We start from the raw sequence: 19,907 nt of genomic DNA, 5'->3' as shown, positions 1-19,907 counted from the left end.
TATATACAGTGGAGTTTTCACATTTGGAACTTTTTATGGGATGTCATAAACGGACTGCTCATCACATGGGATTTACTGTCTCTTTGTTTTTTCATTTTTATCCAATTTTATTTATTTTAGCAGCTTTAGGGGGCCAGTTGTACAGCAACACTGATGTGATCTGTTTACGATTAATGCTTTAGTAATCATAATGTATCATGCAATGAGTGTTTGGGTAGATCAAAATATCATTCTACAGAGCTGTAAGATTTTCTTATGACAGTGTACCACCAAATATATTGTAATTTCATTTGTATCTCTAGAGTAGATATAAACATTATAGATATTTTAACCAGCTGAAGGCGGAAACAATGTTTCAATAATTTTTTTGTAAACATGGATTCTTTTTTTATTCTTTATTTTATTCTTTATTTTTTGGACAGCCTTAATTTATCTGCATTTTTATATGCTGTCTAGACAGTAGGCGATGCAGCGCAGCATTTCAGAATAATTATAGCATGAATCGGTCAGAAATGGCAAGACAGTCCATATGCTTTGCAATAATTATGCAGCCATTTTATTCACTGTCTTCGTACACAATTGCTAACAAGTGCGTTCCAGCTTTTTTTATTTAAAAGTTTTGCTAAAGTAAGTATAATAAACTTGTGAACTTATACTCACAAGAAGTGGGCATATATGTACACAGCATGATGCAAACACCAAAAAAAAAAACACCTGTCCTGTATCTCAGCAGCCTAGCAGCACTCCTGGAATGGTAGCCTTTGAAGCTATGCATACAATTCTGCAAAGACATTTTGTATCACATTTTGAGGGGTAAAAATATGTTTTTATGCTCAGTTATAGGCATATTTCATATTATGAAATTGTTGTGTCTCACTTATATGTATTTCTACTTATGCATTTCTTCTCCTGCACCTATCATTCATATGTTCTGGTATATACAAACATCTAATTGTAGTTTAGTGTCTCTACAATTAGTTTATCATCTGCATTTGATGTGTTTCTTCTGTTTCCCTTTCTTTTTTGTGCTAGTTAGTACAGTCCAAGTTTTTTATTTTATTATTTATTTCAGGCACTTATATAACGCTGTCAATTTACGCAGTGCTTTACATATACATTGTACATTCACATCAGTCCCTACCCTCAAGGAGCTTACAATCTAGGTCCCTAACTCACATTTATACATACTAGGGACAATTTAGACAGGATCCAATTAACCTACCAGCATGTCTTTGGAGTGTGGGAGGAAACCAGAGTACCCGGAGGAAACCCACGCAGGCACAGGGAGAACATGCAAACTCCAGGCAGGTGGTGTCGTGGTTGGGATTCAAACCAGCGACCCTTCTTACTGCTAGGTGAAAGTGCTATCCACTACACCACTTATTTTCTCATGTTCCCAGGCCATAGCCATAACATTTTCTGTTTTATGTAAAAACATGTTGGATTCCAAATCTGTTTTTTATTGAAGAGTAAGGCCCCTTTGACATGGGACAGATCCATTTTATAGACTCTGCTTGCTTGACGGGGATCAGACTGCTGACCCCCCCGCTGAGCAGGTAAATGACGTGTCTGCCCCCGCTCTCTGTGCAGAGACAGACCTGTCAGGCTCTCCTCTATGAGGAGATCAGATGAAAACAGACCTTCTGTCCATTTTCACTGGATCCCATCCAAACCCATCCGCCAGACGAATGGAAAAGAGGAGCACCATCTGTCTGGATTTGGTGAACAGGATCGGATAGCAGCGTGTGTCAGTGGACATGTCACAGCTAACATCTGCTGCCCCATAGGGGTGAATGGAGTGTCCGATCAGGTCCACCTGAAAAACTGACAGGCGGACCTGATCAGACAACCCATGTGAAAGGGTCCTTAAGCTGCCTGTGGACTCTGCCAAGTCAAAAAGTGGCCATACTGTCTGCCCAATCTGTAATGTGTGCCAGGAAAGGAAAAAAAAAAATCATAAATGCACATCTTTTTTGCAGGTAAAACAAAAATTGCATTTATAATTTTTTTACTAAGTCTGCAAAGAATTGCACCCACAATCAACATAACTCTGAGAATTAATGATGCGGCAGGGTGGGCGGAGCCCCGTACAGCCGCGTTTTTGAAAATAATTGTGACAGTGAGCTTGAAGAGAAGATCCCCCCTCACTGTCACCAGAGGTGGTCGTTTGGGGAACGGCTGCAGTAGCAGGAACATGTTAAATATTCCACCCTAAAAACAGGGTGGAGCATGTAACATGTTACCAAAGGTGAACTTATCCTTTTTAAATAATTATTTACATAAACAAAAAGTACTGATGTAAATAATAAATAGGCAAAACCAAAAAGAAAAACCAACTATATGGACTTAAACAACCCTAGATAAACTCAAAAACCATAACAAGAAATATACAAAAAAAATATTATTAAACAATGAACCACAATCAGCAAAAATATCAACATATTAATGTTGTTACATATGAAATCAAACAGAATTTTATAATTTTATATAAAATATCCATTAATAATGGAAATACATAATTCATAAATAGTCCAAGCATCTCTTCACAAAATCAGTTAACACTAAAGTCCCTTTAAACTGGGGTGGTAAGGGGCGTTGGCGCTAAGAATAGCGCTGCTTTACCGTTGTTTTAGCAGCAGTATTCGGGTTAAAAATGCCTCGCTAGCACCCGAAAAAAGGTTAAAACCGCCGGCAAAGCGCCCCTGCAGCAGTGCTTTGCGGGCGGTTTTAACCTTTATAGCCGCGCTGCCCCATTGATTTCAATGGGTAGGAGCGGCGTAGGAGTGGTGAATACACTGCTCCTTCGCTGCTCCAAAGATGCTGCTAGCAGGACTTTTTTTTACTGTCCTGCCAGCACATTGAAAGGAGTGAAAGGAGACACTTTTTTCAGGTGCTATACCGGCGCTATTTTTAGCTCTGTAGCGCCTGAAAAATGCCTCAGTGTGAAAGGGGCCTAACGCATTAACAGTACAATCATTGTTATCATGTGGCTATTGCATCATCACAAAGGTTTATGCTGGTTATGGATGAATGCATCAACCAATTCAAAAAAGATATTATATTTGAAAGAATTGGATGAAGCTTAGTTCCTCAGAGACATGGTATCAACATCCCAATTTTTGAAGAAAGTGAAAGAAAAAAAGATATTAGGCCAAACAAACTAGGATTCCTTCAAAATCACAAACAATTATAGGAAGTCAAATAAATCACCCCCAAAATGTGAGCCTCTGCAAACAATAATGTCCATGTGTATGTGTTATAGACTGGGACATGGCAGACATACCTGCGAAGAAGTGTTCATATATGTGGAATTGGTATAAGCAATTCGTTGTTTTACAATTCCACACATAGGGACGCTTCTTGGTACTTTGCAGACACAACTGCCATGTCCCATTGTATAATACTTAGGCCTCATTCAGACGAAGCGGATCCACTTGCTCGGAGTCCGCCTCTGTCCGCCGGCTCAGCAGGAGTTCTCTCTGTTGATCTCCACCGAGCCGGCGGATGGCAGGTCCCTCTCTGCTCACTGAGCGGGGAGGGATTGTCGAGTGCCGCAGGATTCTATGGAGAGATCGGATGAAAACAGACAGCATGTCTCACCCCATCCGATCCACCAGCGACGGATCTGGACGTAGGGCCATCCATCTGCTTTTGGCGGATCGGACTGGGTCGGTTGTCAGCAGACATGTCACCACTGACATTTGTCGCTCCATAGACTAGCATGGAGCACCCGTTTAGGTCCGCCGTCAAAACTGACTGGCGGACCTGAACGGTCCGACAGTATGAAAGGGGCCTTATATGTCTTGACATTACCCTTGACAGATGCCCATTTTCGAGGGTGACTTTTTTAAATCATTGATGCATACATCGTAAATCAGCATAAGCCATTTTGATGAAGCAATATCCATATTGATAACAATGATTGTACTATATCTAAACTGATTTTGTAAAGAGATAATTGATCTATCTATGATCAATGTATTTTTGTATTATTGGGTATTTCATTATACCATGGTTTTTAAATTGTGTTTGACTTCATGTGTTACAACATTTATATTTTGATATTTTTGTTAATTGCGGTTCATGGTTTAATCATTTTTTTGCATAATTCTTTCTATGTGTTTTAAATTAATAAAGGGTTGTCTGAGTCCATATAGTTGTTTTTACTTTTTGGTTTTGTCTTTCAGTTATTTACCATATAGACTCCATAACATTTGATTTCTGAGCTTCTGAGTCAGGATTTAATAGTGAGAAATAAATTAAGAAAACACAGGAAGAAAAAATAAAGCAAACGCCTGATATTGAAGTTCAGGTAAAATAAATAAAAAATAAGGAAAACATGCAATTCTTACTTCAGTTTGGCAATTATAATCATATCACTGAAGAGGAAGAGGTACCTCTCCTTTGTCTTCAAATCCTGAGTAAGCTGTACACATTCATGTAAAATCAGCTCTGAATCTTCATTGGATAAACCCAGAACAAAGGGGCATTGCTCAATGGATATGGAACATCCAGTGTTCTCCCTAAAGAACAGACACATTCATATTATATATGACAAATTGAGATTTACAGTTGTATTTACAGTTGAAACCTGCTACTAGTTAACTTTACACTGTTGTGTCCTCTGGATATTTTTATTCTTGTAGTTAAAGTGGTGTTCCGCCCCCAAAAACGTTTTTTAACCACTTTCAGACCGGACCATTTTGCTGGTAAATGACCAGAGGTCTTTTTACACTTTGGCACTGCGCTGCTTTAACTGGTAATTGCGCGGTCATGCAATGTTGTACCCAAACAAAATTTGCGTCCTTTTCTTCCCACAAATAGAGCTTTCTTTTGATGGTATTTGATTGCCTCTGCGATTTTTATTTTTTGCGATATAAACGTAAAAAGACCGCAAATTTTGAAAAAAAATGATATTTTCTACTTTTTGTTATTAGAAAAATCCAATAAACTCAATTTTAGTCATACATTTAGGCCAAAATGTATTCAGCCACATGTCTTTGGTAAAAAAAAAGTCAATAATTGTATATTTATTGGTTTGCGCAAAAGTTGTCACATCTACAAACTAAGGTACGTTTTCTGGAATTTACGCAGCTTTTAGTTTACGACTGTCTATCTCATTTCTTGAGGTGCTAAAATGACAGGGCAGTACAAAACCCCCCCAAATGACCCCATTTTGGAAAGTAGACCCCCTAAGGAAATTGATAAGAGGCATGTTGAGCCCATTGAATATTTTATTTTTTTGCCTCAAGCGATTGAATAATGACAAAAAAAAAATTTTTTTTTTTTTTTTACACAAAGTTGTCACTAAATGATATATTGCTCACACATGCTATGGGCGTATGTGAAATGACACCCCAAAATAAATTCTGCTGCTTCTCCTGAGTACGGGGATACCACATATGTGGGACTTTTTGGGAGCCTAGCCGCGTACAGGGCCCCGAAAACCAAGCACCGCCTTCAGGCTTTCTAAGGGCGTAAATTTTTGATTTCACGCCTCACTACCTATTACAGTTTTGAAGGCCATAAAATGCCAAGATGGCACAAAACCCCCACAAATGACCCCATTTTAGAAAGTAGACACCCCAAGCTATTTGCTGAGAGGCATGTTGAGTCCATGGAATATTTTATATTTTGCCACAAGTTGCGGGAAAATTACAAACTTTTTTTTTTTTTTTTTTTTTTTCACAAAGTTGTCACTAAATGATATATTGCTCATGCATGCCATGGGCATATGTGAAATGACACCCCAAAATAAATTCTGCTGCTTCTCCTGAGTACGGGGATACCACATATGTGGGACTTTTTGGGAGCCTAGCCGCGTACGGGGCCCCGAAAACCAAGCACCGCCTTCAGGCTTTCTAAGGGCGTAATTTTTTGAGTTCACTTCTCACTACCTATTACAGTTTTGAAGGCCATAAAATGCCAAGATGGCACAAAACCCCCACAAATGACCCCATTTTAGAAAGTAGACACCCCAAGCTATTTGCTGAGAGGCATGTTGAGTCCATGGAATATTTTATATTTTGCCACAAGTTGCGGGAAAATTACAAACTTTTTTTTTTTTTCACAAAGTTGTCACTAAATGATATATTGCTCACGCATGCCATGGGCATATGTGAAATGACACCCCAAAATAAATTCTGCTGCTTCTCCTGAGTACGGGGATACCACATATGTGGGACTTTTTGGGAGCCTAGCCGCGTACGGGGCCCCAAAAACCAAGCACCGCCTTCAGGCTTTCTAAGGGCGTTACAGTTTTGAAGGCCATAAAATGCCAAGATGGCACAAACCCCCCCCCCCAAATGACCCCATTTTAGAAAGTAGACACCCCTAAATTTAGGGGTACACTAGTGAGACTAGGTAATAAATGGCGGGTGCCCTGAAACTATAAAAAAATAACTAACCAACCAGCGTCACCTGTAACAGTTATATGGTGATCACTGGTGAAAGGGTTAACTAGGGGGCAATCAGGGGGCTTTATGCGGTAGTATATGGGGGTCCCTGGCGCTATAAAAAGCTGCGGCGAACCTAAATACCTACCTGCCTAACTAGCGTCACCTGTGACACTAATACAGCGATCAGAAAAACGATCGCTTATTAGGCTGGGTTCACACTGGAGCGATGCGGGAACGCCACGAATGCGCGGCGGGTTCCCGCATCGCATGCCTCCCGGCGGCAGTTCACACTGCCCTATGCGAACTGCTGGGAGTGTCAGTGAAATGTTAATGACACCCCCAGATCAGTTCGCATATCGCAGTGCGATCTGCAAACTTGGATCGCATGGTGTGAACACCCATGCGATCCGATTCTGCTGCGGACCAAAAAAAGGGTCCCGTGCGAGTTTGCGGCGGGTGCGGCGGGTGCGACACGAATTCAGCCATACTATCTGTATAGCTGAACTCGAATCGCACAGAGATCGGATGTGATTTGCACTGCAGTGCGGTGCGAATCACATCCGTTCTCATAAACCGCTGCAATGTGAACCCAGCCTTAGTGACACTGGCGACGGGGGGTGATCACGGGGTTAAACCTTTATTGGGGGGGTTAGGGGGGTACCTTAGAACTAAAGGGGGCTAACCCTAACTGCCCTAACAGTTATTAGTCACAAATGACACCTGCCGGGTGATCAGGGGGTTAAACCTTTATTAGGTAATAAATGGCGGGTGCCCTGAAACTATAAAAAAATAACTAACCAACCAGCGTCACCTGTAACAGTTATATGGTGATCACTGGTGAAAGGGTTAACTAGGGGGCAATCAGGGGGCTTTATGCGGTAGTATATGGGGGTCCCTAGCGCTATAAAAAGCTGCGGCGAACCTAAATACCTACCTGCCTAACTAGCGTCACCTGTGACACTAATACGGCGATCAGAAAAATGATCGCTTATTAGGCTGGGTTCACACTGGAGCGATGCGGAAACGCCGCGAATCCGCGGCGGGTTCCCGCATCGCATGCCTCCCGGCGGCAGTTCACACTGCCCTATGCGAACTGCTGGGAGTGTCAGTGAAATGTTACTGACACCCCCAGATCAGTTCGCATATCGCAGTGCGATCTGCAAACTCGGATCGCATGGTGTGAACACCCATGCGATCCGATTCTGCTGCGGGCCAAAAAAAGGGTCCCGTGCGAATTTGCGGCGGGTGCGGCGGGTGTGGCGGGTGCGGCGGGTGCGGCGAATGGCTGAACTCGAATCGCACAGAGATCGGATGTGATTTGCACTGCAGTGCGGTGCGAATCACATTCGTTCTCATAAACCGCTGCAATGTGAACCCAGCCTTAGTGACACTGGCGACGGGGGGTGATCACGGGGTTAAACCTTTATTGGGGGGGTTAGGGGGGTACATTAGAACTAAAGGGGGCTAACCCTAACTGCCCTAACAGTTATTACAGTCACAAATGACACCAATGCAAAAAAAAAAAAAAAAAAAAAAAAAAATGACATTGGTGTCACTGTGACTGGGGGGCAGGGGTAATTGGGGGGGTGATCGGGGGGTAAAGGGGGGGTGTGAGTGTGCCTGGCATGTTCTACTGTGTGTGGGATGTGTTGGTGCAACTCACTGATCCGCTCTCCTCCGTGTCGGAACGAAAAATACCGACACGGAGGAGAGAATACATCACTTCCTCTCCTGTGTTTACATTACAGGAGAGGAAGTGATGTCACCGGGGATTTCCATTCGTCGGGAGCGATCGCGAGGGGGTGGCCATGAATGAATGGCCGTCCCCTCGTCCGGGATCGCTACCGAACGAAAACCGACCGCCGCAGGCACCGGGCGGGGGCCCGATCGGGCCCCCGACCCGCGGGAGGCAAAGCACGTACATGTACGTGCTTATGCCTGCCCGTGCCATTCTGCCGACGTACATCGGCGTGAGGCGGTCGGCAAGTGGTTAAAGCCAGCAGCTACACATACTGCAGCTGTTGGCTTTTAACAATAGGACACTTACCTGTTCTGGAGTCCAGCGATGTCAGCATCACAGCTGATGTTTCCATCAGCTGTCGGTTGCTGCCGTCACTATTGCGAGTAAGGGTACCTGACAGTGTAGCCTTACGGCGCATCCCGGACAACCCGGAAGTGGAAACAGGATACTTGTCACTTGTCAAAGACAGGCATCCTGTCCCCCCCCCCCCCCCCGAAAGGTGCCAATTGTGGCCCCGGAGGGGGAGAGGAGACAAATTAGTGGAAGTCCCACTTTTGGGTGGAACTCCGCTTTAAATTTATTGTACCGTCTTTTTTTCTTTTTTTTCATTAAAAATAACAAATATGTTATACATACCTCCTCTGTGCAGTGGTTTTGCACAGAGCAGCCCAGATCCTCCTCTTCTCAGGTCCCTCTTCGGTGCTCCTGGCTCCTCCCTCCTGTTAAGTGCCCCCACAGCAAGCAGCTTGCTATGGGGGCACCCAAACCAAGCCACAGCTCCGTGTGTCCATTCAGACACGGAGCCACGACCCGGCCACACCCTCTTTCTCTCCTCATTGGCTGACTGACTTTGATTGACAGCAGAAGGAGCCAATGGCACCGTGCCACGCATGCGCTGTAGACAGCGGTGGCTGTCTTTGGGTAAATATCTCCTAAACCGTATAGGTTTAGGAGATATTTCTTGGACCTATAGGTAAGCCTTAATCTAGGCTTACCTGTAGGTCAAAGTGGTTTGTAAGGGTTTACAACCACTTTAATTCTTGTAGTAAACAATTGTCTGTTCTCTTTGGCCAATGCTCCCTCATTAAACATGTCCTACTGCTGGACCTTTGTATACTGCTGTATCATCTGCAGTCTGTATGTGCTCCCAGTGCACACTTTTGCTGAAGATGGTCCATTAAATCCATACTGTTCTGTAATACAACGTACAGCTTAAAGGCATCCTTGCAGCATATTATTTAACTTTTTTACTGCTACTGTCAGGCATAGTGTATATAAATTTAACACGCTGTGGGCTGTCAGATGAAAACAATCTGGTGTCTATGATACAGCTGCCGGATTACTTCCATACACCCCTGAATGTGTCATCTGCTCCCCACACACCAATGCCATGTTTACTGGGCTCAGCATGCTCATTAGTGGACCTGAGACCGGCATGGCAGGTCGCTGCTGGGTATAGGGGAAAGAGATTAGTGAACATCCATTTGCTGATCTCCCCTTTACTGACCCAGAGGCAGCATATAAAGTGTCACTTCTGGATCCAGGTGTCACTAATATGATACGATCTGCACTCCTTTAGCTTCATTGCAGGACAGATAAGACATCAGGGGTCTTTTAGATAACCTATTACCAAAAAAATGCATCACATGCATCACTACGTGAAGAAAAAAAGTTCATAAAAAAAAGCTACACCCAAACACTTAAGCCCCCCAAACCCACATACATTAATGTACAAATGTAAAAGCACCTGTTGGGGGTGCCTACTGATTTCATGCTTATTGCCAGAGAACAATAATTCTAGGCCCATTATTCACAGTTAAATCTAAACAAATGACCTGTAGGGGCTTTTAAAGCATAGCCTGGAAAATATGGGGTATTGAAGTTTGTCTATTTCTGGGTGCACGCAATTTTAAGACTTGACATGTTGGGTATCTGTTTACATGGGGTAACCTCATTCTTTATATTTTAACAAAAGAAATTATGGGTAATTCGTTTTTTTTGCCCTTAAATTAGCTTGGAACTACCACTATTTTATTCTCTAGGGCAGGAGTCGCCAAACTTTCTAAACAAAGAGCCAGTTTACTGTCCTTCAAAGTTTACGAGGGCCAGACTGTGACCAGAGAAGTAGATAATATGTCAGTGGTAGGAATAGTACCCCGTTGTCAGTGCCAGTTGGAGGAATAGTGCCCCTTTGCCTGTGTCAGTGGGAGGAATAGTGCCCTATCATTGGTGTCAGTGGAAGGATTAATGTCCCATTGTCGGGGTCAGTGGGAGGAATAGCACCCAGGTTTCAGTGTCAGTGGGAGGAATAGTGCCCCATTTTCGGTGTCAGTGGGAGGAATAGCACCCCGTTGTCCGTGTCAGTGGGAGGAACTATGCCCCACTGTTGCTGAGAGTAGGGGGAGTAATGCCCCGAGGGACAAATAAAAGCAAGCGAAGGGCCGCATGTGGCTCCGAACCGCAGTTTGAAGGCCACTAATCTAGGGTGTCTACTTTCAGAAAATATATAATTTTTAAGGGGATTTACATAATCTTCAGACCTATTTTCTTTTTAAATTGTGTTTAACCACTTGCTTACTGGGCACTTATACCCCCCTCAGTCCCAGACCAATTTTCAGCTTTCAGCGCTGATGCACTTTGAATGACAATTGCGCGGGCATACAACACTGTACCCAAATGAAATTTTTATCATTTTTTTCCCACAAATAGAGCTTTCTTTTGGTGGTATTTAATCACAGCTGGGAGTTTTATTTTTTGCTAAACAAACAAAAAAAGATGCAAAAAAAAAAAAATCATGTTTAATAGTTTGTTATAAAATTTTGCAAACAGGTCATTTTTCTCCTTCATTGAAGTGCGCTGATGAGGCGGCACTGATAGGCTGCACTGGTGGGCACTGATAGGCTGCACTGGTGGGCACTGATAGGCTGCATTGGTGGGCACTGATAGGCTGCACTGGTGGGCACTGATAGGCATAGTTAAGGTGGCACTAATAGGCACAGATAAGGCGGCACCGATGGGCACAGATAAGGCGGCACTGATGGGCAAAGATGGGCACAGATAAGATGGCACGGATGGGTGGCACAGATGGGTGGCACGGATGGGTGGCACTAAGGGGCACTGATAGGTACCACTGATAGATGGGACTGCTGGGCACTGATAGGTGGCACTGATAGGTGGCTCTGATAGGTGGCACTGCTGGGCACTGATGGGCGGCACTGCTGGGCACTGATGGGCGGCACTGCTGGGCACGGATATGTGGCACTGGGGTGCAGCACCTTTGTTTAGGCAGACTGTGGGCACTGCTGGGTGGCACTGTGGGCACTGCTGGGTGGCACTGTGGGCACTGCTGGGTGGCACTATAGGCACTGCTGGGTGGAACTGACAGGGGGGACACATTGTTTATTTAGGCAGGCAAAGCAGGGGGCAGGTGGGCACTGGCAGGGGGCAGGTGGGCACTGGCAGGGCTGGCCGTGATCTGGACTGATGTCCCGATCACGGCCGCCGGTGATCGGCTTTTTTTTTTCTCCTCGCGCTGTCAGCGCGAGGAGGAATAATAACCGATTACCGGCTCCGTTATATCACATGATCAGCTGTCATTGGCTGACAGCTGATCACGTGATAAGGGGTCGGGATCGACCCCTTGCACGGATCGGTGATCAGGCGAGTCTCGTAGACTCGCCGATCACAGAGCGCGCCGCGCGTGCCCCTCAGGGGGCGCGCAGGGCGCTCGTGCACGGGACTACGTCTATTGACGTCGTCCCGGAAAAGGAGATCCGCGCTGTAGCCGTCATTTGGCTATAGCGCGGATCTCAAGTGGTTAAACAAGTTAAGCAAAAACGGCTATGGCAGCTAAGGGGTCAAATTATTCTGTGTATTTTTTGGGGTAATGACACTTTTCATGTTAATATTCTGTTCATAGTATGCAAAACTGATGTACTATTGATTAATGATATTACATTGAAGTTGTTTTCTTTGATATCTAATCTTTCACAAGACAAGCAGAAGTATGCTTTGTGGTTTGTTTGTGGTATAACCCATGTGACAGATTGCAGAATCTTGTGCTTTTCACCTTGGCCTTCTATATTTTGCTTGTTCCACGTAACTGAAACTGTGTGACTTTCCCCACCTTTCTCTATTTTTTCTCAACAATAAACAAACAAGTATAAAAAAAAAAAAAGTTTTTACTATAAAGAGATGCTGTATATAAAATATATTTTAAAAAAAAAATATGCAAAACTAAGCATAACTAGCATTATTGTTTTTACAGTAAAAAAAACCTAAAAAAAAAACACACCACATATTTATAGTGCGTATTGCTAGTTTATATAGTCGTGTATTTCAAGGGACTCATTAAAGCGTTAAAAATAAGAAAAAAGCCTTTTAATGACACAAGTTAACCCAAGGAATGGAGAAACAGGTTAGTGTAAAGCCCCATACACACTATCAGATTTTCTGCTGACTTTTTCCTTCAGATTTACCAAAACCATGTAATATGAGGTCAAACCTTAGGAGTTTCAATGAGTATGCAATCAGGCAGGCCCTTCTACTACATGGTTTTGGTAAATCTGAAGACAAAAATCAGCAGAAAATCTGATCGTGTGTATGGGGCTTTAGTGTGCAATGCATATGATTAGATAGCGGTATGCTGAACTATCCCTTATTTTACTGGTGCCTGGCTGCTGTAGCTGGTCTTCAAAGGACCTTCATACAGGAGGAGATAACCATGGCACAGTGCAATTCAGAAACAATTGATTATTCCAGTACGACACCCACTAATTATGGGCCGGATTAAAAAAAAAACTGCCTTTTTATAAAAAGTATGGAGCCTGTGCTACCCTACAGACTTCTTTCTGCTCAGCACAAAGAAAGGTCTGTGATAGGAGGAAAGTCAGTCACAAGATTGACAGGTCAAATAACCAGATAGGCTTTTAATTTTTTAACTAACTATCTGTTCATTTTAATAGCACTGTATTAGCGAAGTACCAAGCACCTTCATAAAGCAAAGAGTTATGTTTAGTAAATGTGTTTTAACAACTTGCCGACCCACCACAGTACATATACTGCAACAGGGAAGTTCCTATAGTCACAGCGACATACCCGTACATCGCTGCCTGTTTTGGGCACACGTCTGCCCCGCCCATCTGCTCCCCTGTGATTTGACACAGCGGGGGTTTGTCAGCAGATCCCAGCCAAATATTCATGGCTGGGACCTGCTGATCAGCTGTGTCAAATCACAGCCCAGAGCTCTATGTTGACAAACAACACAGGGCTCTATAAAGAGGGAATGGTCGCTTTGGTTCTTTTCCCTACAAAGCTGTAATAAAAAGCAGCACATTATACACACATTATTAGGCACGCAATTAACCCCTTGATTGCACCGTAACCCCTCCCAGCCAGTGTCATTAGTACAGTGACAATGTATATTATTATCACTGTATTGGTGCATACTTCCCAACTTTCTGAAATGGGATAGAGGGACACCTATTAGCTAAAGTATGTAGGTATAGGACACACCCCTTGCCACACCCCTTAAAGCAGAATTATACTGGGCTACGGAATTTACAAATACAGCAATTTAGACATTGGATGAAAGGCTTAGCACTGGAAAACACTTTTTGATGAAAAGATGAAAAATTCCAGTATACATCTCTAGCGCCACCCCCAAAAGAGCCGCTGGTTAAATTTTGGGTTCTCTGTTCTGAGCCTCGACTCCAAGAGCAACAGTACACCTGATTGAATAAAATTACTGCAAGCACAAGTTACAACAAAAGTGAGAAATACCTTTTGCCTGGCTGTGGGATATGGCAATAAATACACACAAACCTGTTTAGTGGTAAATACGCTTAACCTATTGATTGACTATTATAGCGTAAGTAACAGTTAAACCGAATTGAACACACTCAGCAGACAGGTTAGCAATAAACAATTCTGTCACAGACTTTGGGCTGCAGGAGAATTATGGCCTGGAGAACTCTGTGTTATAATGTGTTCTTAAGTTATCCAGAGCTGTTCACTAATTCACTGTTCACGCTTGTGGTTTCTTATGCAAGTTAGTCCTATGAGGGGGAGCCAGACTGTCTAAGGAGGTCATTTTTACAATAATTGGACTAGCTCTACTGTGCAAGGTGACCTTTGTCTGAGATAATTGGAGTAGCCCTTATTTGATGGTTTGCTGTATAAATTCAGTGTGTTTCTAAAAATAAAGCAGTTCATTTTCCGGTGTACTCCAAGACTGATGTTGTCTGGTCCTTGTGGTTTATATAGCCAGATCCATTAGTCTCGTGTTCCAAGACTTGGGAAGCAGCTTCTTGGCAGAAATACCCAACAGAGTGTCCGGACTTTGTTACAAATGCATATAAGCTTTAAATGCAACAAGGGTACTATAAATCCACACTAGGTTTTGAGTGCTCTCAAATGAATAGACAGAGGTGTGTTACCCCTTTAAACAGGCCAGCAGATAGAGCTTCCAGGTAGTTACAACTAGGGGCAGTCCTTAGTCTTAATTTTAGTTGGAGCTTGTTGGCACGTGTTGCAGCCATCAGTAAGGCCCGCTGGCTGTATTAGAGCTATGGGGTCACTGGTTAAATATCTACTAATGACTTTATTCTCTAGCAGTGGTAGTAAGTATTGGTCGCAAGGCCTGCTCATCAGTCCCGGTAACAATGATTTAGTTGCCCCTCTGATCATACTTAGGATGACTCTGGCAGGCAGCACAGCAAAGACAGCATCTCTGGAGTGGCTCAGTCTCTCCCCGATCTGGTCCCAGAACTGCTTCCCCACACTGTAGTAGCTTCCACTGGCACCTCATCTGCTCTCCACACTGGCCCCCGATAACTCGCTGCAGACTTAGGGGATTCCCCAAATGGCTGTAGATTTCTGCCAACTCAGGCTCTCTCTTTCTCTGGCTGATAATCTTGGGCACAGCTGTTCTCTCCTCACTTTCTATGCACTCTCATGTCAGAGCCTTTTCTTTTCCTGGGGCTCCTAGACTCTCTTGCTCTCTTCCTCTGAAATCACCTTAGCCCCCCAGCCCTTCCTGAAACTCCCATTTCTCCCAGTGTCCTCTCTTTCTTTTAGTTTTCTGGAAGGACAAGTCAACATTTTCCTATCTCCATCTTGTGGCCAAAAGGAGAAATTGCATGACCAATAGTCTTTCATTGCTTCATGACAACATGCCTGCTACACACTTCCCCACCAAAGAACCTTTGGTCCCCATAGGAAGAACAGAGTCTATCAACATATACAGTGTCTTGCGAAAGTATTCGGCCCCCTTTTCAGCCTTTTGCCACATTTCAGGCTTCAAACATGAAGATATAAAATTTAATTTTTTTGTGAAGAATCACCAACAAGTGGGACACAATTGTGAAGTGGAACGAAATCTATTGGATAATTTAAACTTTTTTAGCAAATAAAAAACTGAAAAGTGGTGCGTGCAAAATTATTCGGCCCCTTTACTTTCAGCGCAGCAAACTCACTCCAGAAGTTCAGCGAGGATCTCTGAATGATCCAATGTAGTCCTAAATGATTGATGGTGAAAACAGAATCCACCTGTGTGTAATCAAGTCTCTGTATAAATGCACCTGCTCTGTGATAGTCTCAGGGTTCTGTTGAAAGCGCAGAGAGCATCATGAAGACCAAGGAACACACCAGGCAGGTCCGTAATACTGTTGTGGAGAAGTTTAAAGCCGGATTTGGATACAAAAAGATTTCCTAAGCTTTAAACATCCCAAGGAGCACTGTGCAAGCGATCATTTTGAAATGGAAGGAGTATCTGACCACTGCAAATCTACCAAGACCTGGCCGTCCCTCTAAACTTTCAGCTCAGACAAGGAGAAGACTGATCAGAGATGCAGCCAAGAGGCCCATGATCACTCTGGATGAACTGCAGAGAACTACAGCTGAGGTGGGAGAGTCTGTCCATAGGACAACAATCAGTTGTACACTGCACAAATCTGGCCTTTATGGAAGAGTGGCAAGAAGAAAGCCATTTCTCAAAGATATCCATAAAAAGTCTCGTCTAATGTTTGCCACAAGCCACCTGGGAGACACACCAAACATGTGGAAGAAGGTGCTCTGGTCAGATGAAACCAAAATCTAACTTTTTGCCCACAATGCAAAACGATATGTTTGGGGTAAAAGCAACACATCTCATCATCCTCAACACACCATCCCCACTGTCAAACATGGTGGGGGCAGCATCATGGTTTTGGCCTGCTATTCTTCAGCAGGGACAGGGAAGATGGTTAAAATTGAGGGGAAGATGGATGCAGCCAAATACAGTACACGACAAGTAGAGGCGCAAAAGATCAGAAAATAATATACTCCAGAGGGCTGTCTGTATAAAGTTATATTGGACGATAATATGAATGAGAACTTTTAGTTCTCAAGTCCCGTGAAAGTGTCTTTCGTTCTTTGAGTGGGACTTTGGAATGCAGGGCTGCCACCACAGGGAGCTGAAACCAGGCTCCTAAACTGTTGCAGGAAAAGAGAAGAAGAAGGGGGCGCCTCTGGGTGTAGATTTTTAAAAGGCAATTTATTCACAGGTGAAACAAACAGATGATGCACTCACATTTTCTAAGGCATAAAAAGGCATGTAGAATACAAGGGGGGTGGTTTTTTCATCTGATTCGTCCGTCACATAGGATCCGGTCCTCTGCGTCCACCATGCTGGCATTTTTTAACAACAAACTCGTGGTAACGCCAGGAGAGGACAACATGACACCCACGGACCGGATCCTATGTGACGGACGAATCAGATGAAAAAAACGCCCCCCTTGTATTCTACATGCCTTTTTATGCCTTGGAAAATGTGAGTGCATCATCTGTTTGTTTTACCTGTGAATAAATTGCCTTTTAAAAATCTACACCCAGAGGCGCCCCCTTCTTCTTCTCTTTTCCTGCAGCCAAATACAGGACCATTCTGGATGAAAACCTGTTGGAGTCTGCAAAAGACCTGAAACTGGGACAGAGATTTATCTTCCAACAAGACAATGATCCCAAACATACAGCAAAATCTACAAAGGAATGATTCACAAATAAACGTATCCAGGTGTTAGAATGGCCAAGTCAAAGTCCAGCCCTGAATCCAATTGAGAATCTGTGGAAAGAGCTGAAAACTGCTGTTCACAAACGCTCTCCATCCAACCTCACTGAGCTCGAGCTGTTTTGCAAGGAAGAATGGGCAACAATTTCAGTCTCTTGATGTGCAAAACTGATAGAGACATACCCCAAGCGACTTGCAGCTGTAATCGCAGCAAAAGGTGGCTCTACAAAGTATTAATGCAAGGGGGCCGAATAATTTTGCACGCCCCACTTTTCATTTTTTTATTAGTTAAAAAAGTTTCAAAAATCCAATAGATTTCGTTCCACTTCACAATTGTGTCCCACTTGTTGGTGATTCTTCACAAAAAATAAAAATTGTATATCTTTATGTTTGAAGCCTGAAATGTGGCAAAAGGTTGAAAAGTTCAAGGGGGCCGAATACTTTCGCAAGGCACTGTAATGTCCACATCCTGTTACATGCTTTCAAGATACAACGGGAGGCAAAAACAGGTTAGTTAATTGAGAAAGCAAGCAATTGCCAAGCGAGGAGCTCTCCTCCACCCTCCCTGTGTGGGATCTGAGCGGTGCCGGTGTCACCTCTCTGTCTGCCTCTCTCCCTGGGCACTGTGAAACCGGTGCGGGCTGTGTGCAGCCACTGGATAGCAGGGCGAGCGGCGTTGTGAACAGATTGGCCCGGGGAATCCCCAACATCTCATCACCAATCAGGGGAGCAGTTGGCTGAAGATGTTGAAGCAGAACTAAGTTCCTGGTGGAGGTAACAGAGTGACGCAGGAGACCCTCGCATTGCTTGAGAAGGGCGATGTGGCAGGTCTGACTGTCTGGAAGGTGGTTGACAAGCATCGCTATATGCGTCTGCTGTCCTTTGGAGCCAAGCTGTGATCCATTTCATGTACACTTTGATCCTCTGGTAGGGGGATCATGGTGATTTGGTAAGAGTCCAATTCTGCTGATTTGATGGTGGATTCAACACAGTTTCCGGCTCATAGAGTTTTAAGATAATTCTTTCACATATTTATGGACATTTTTCACAGTGCACTGGTGTATATTGATTTATTCACACTTTTTTTGATTTTCAATTCAGTTCACTTTGCACACTTTATGGACGGCGTATTTATATTTTGCAATTTAGTTTTCAGCATTTTATATGTTTATTTTTGTAATTCATGGACACAATGTTCTAGATTTTTTTAGTTCAATTGTTGATCTTGACAAATTTTTCACTTGCTGGTATGATATGCACAGTATTTCATCACATGATTTGAATGTTAATGTATGTCAATTTTTGATTTCAGGACTCTGTGGGTAGCACGATTCAAATTTTTTCCAATTTTTGTTTCGGTATTTATGTGATATGTGAGAATGGCGGCTTCCAAATTAATGGTTGGGAATAAGTTCTACAGCCATATTTTTTGTATAATTCTCCTTAGCGCAGTTTTTTTTACCCTTCTATGATCCAGAGAGGTGCCTGAATGCTAATTCAACTGGCAGACGAGCTTCCCTTCTGAACATCAGCCTGTACGGTGATAAGCCGTGGCATAGTTTTCAGTGCTATTATAGGCATGTACGATAGCTGCAAAGTGCCTGCTCCAATGTTGCTTCTTTTCAGCAGTAAGAGTCCCAAGCATATCCAGGAGGCTGGGGATCCCCTTGAGGTTGGTAGGGGGTGGCTCTTGACTTCAAAAGATTGTTAGACCTCTTAAGTTTTCAGATGAGTCTACTCTCAAAGTCTCTCCCCTGGTCAGTGTGAAGGCCATAGTGGACAAATAACTACTCTACAAGAATTTTGCCCACTGTAGATGCTTGCTGGTCTTTAGTTGGGAATGCCTGGACATACCAATTGAAGTGGTCAGTTACCATCAGAACATTTCCTTGTCCAGTCAAGTCAGGCTCCAGACACAGAAAATCAATACACACCAATTCCAGTGGCTTGACTTTGACAATGGCCCATTGGGGCAGCTCTGTGGGGTAAAGTCTTCCTCTGTATACACCGTATGCAGGAGTGACAATGTCTCTCAACTTCAGCCCGCCCGCACACAGGGCCAACAGAACCAGTTTCGCACCAGTTTGAATGTCCTCTTAGGCCCTAAGTGGCCATGATTGTCATGCAATGCAATCAGCACAGTCTCTCTATGCTTTCGCTGTAAAAATAGCTTCCACTTATATTCAGGATCATCTGTGTACCATAAGTGCTTCTTTTGCAGAGTCTGTCAGCAGTAGAGCTGGAGATTGACCTTCCAGGGCCTTCATAGCTAAACTACAGAGGAGACCCTCCATCTGGCCCTTTCTTAAGTGCCTGTTTGAAAGCTTAGGTAGGCCATTATCCCTGACTTGGGACGAATCGCAGTAGTATTTGGGGACACCAACCACTGAGATTTCCGATGGTTTTGGCTCCAGTTGTTCCTCTGGCCTGATGTTCCCCCCCCCCCTGACACGAGGCTTGTATCCCTTCTCGTGTTAGTTGAGTCCACTCCTCAGAGCAAGCCCCTGCGTCACAGGGTCTCCTCGACAGGGCATCAACATCCTGGTTCCCGACTCCTGGACGGTACTTTAAACTGAAATAGAATCCTGATAGGGCTGCCAACCACCTGTGTCCAGTGACATCCAGCTTGGCGGTGGTAAGAGTATATATGAGTGGGTTGTTATCACACCTGACTACAAAGTCTGCACCATACAAGTAGTCTTTCAACTTGTCCACCACTGTCCAC

At 43.8% G+C, this 19,907-nt stretch overlaps 1 protein-coding gene across 3 annotated transcripts in view; it reads right to left on the bottom strand.

The window, feature by feature from the left end:
* The window catches only part of TAGAP (T cell activation RhoGTPase activating protein), a 195,273-nt gene that overhangs the window by 70,867 nt on the left and 104,499 nt on the right, over positions 1–19,907 (bottom strand). For 2 of the 3 annotated variants that reach the window (XM_077486722.1, XM_077486721.1), the window contains exon 3: positions 4,353–4,523. In XM_077486722.1, coding sequence (XP_077342848.1) covers positions 4,353–4,523 — 171 coding nt within the window. The remainder of the gene's footprint in view (positions 1–4,352; positions 4,524–19,907) is intronic. The other variant, XM_077486723.1, reaches the window with a different exon arrangement.

Source organism: Lithobates pipiens, unplaced genomic scaffold, assembly GCF_037356315.1.
Source record: "Lithobates pipiens isolate NorthernLeopardFrog02 unplaced genomic scaffold, aLitPip1_a1.2 Scaffold_18, whole genome shotgun sequence".
NCBI classification, from domain to species: domain Eukaryota; kingdom Metazoa; phylum Chordata; class Amphibia; order Anura; family Ranidae; genus Lithobates; species Lithobates pipiens.
Note: the sequence above shows the minus strand (reverse complement) of the source record. Positions and strands in the feature narration are given on the sequence as shown.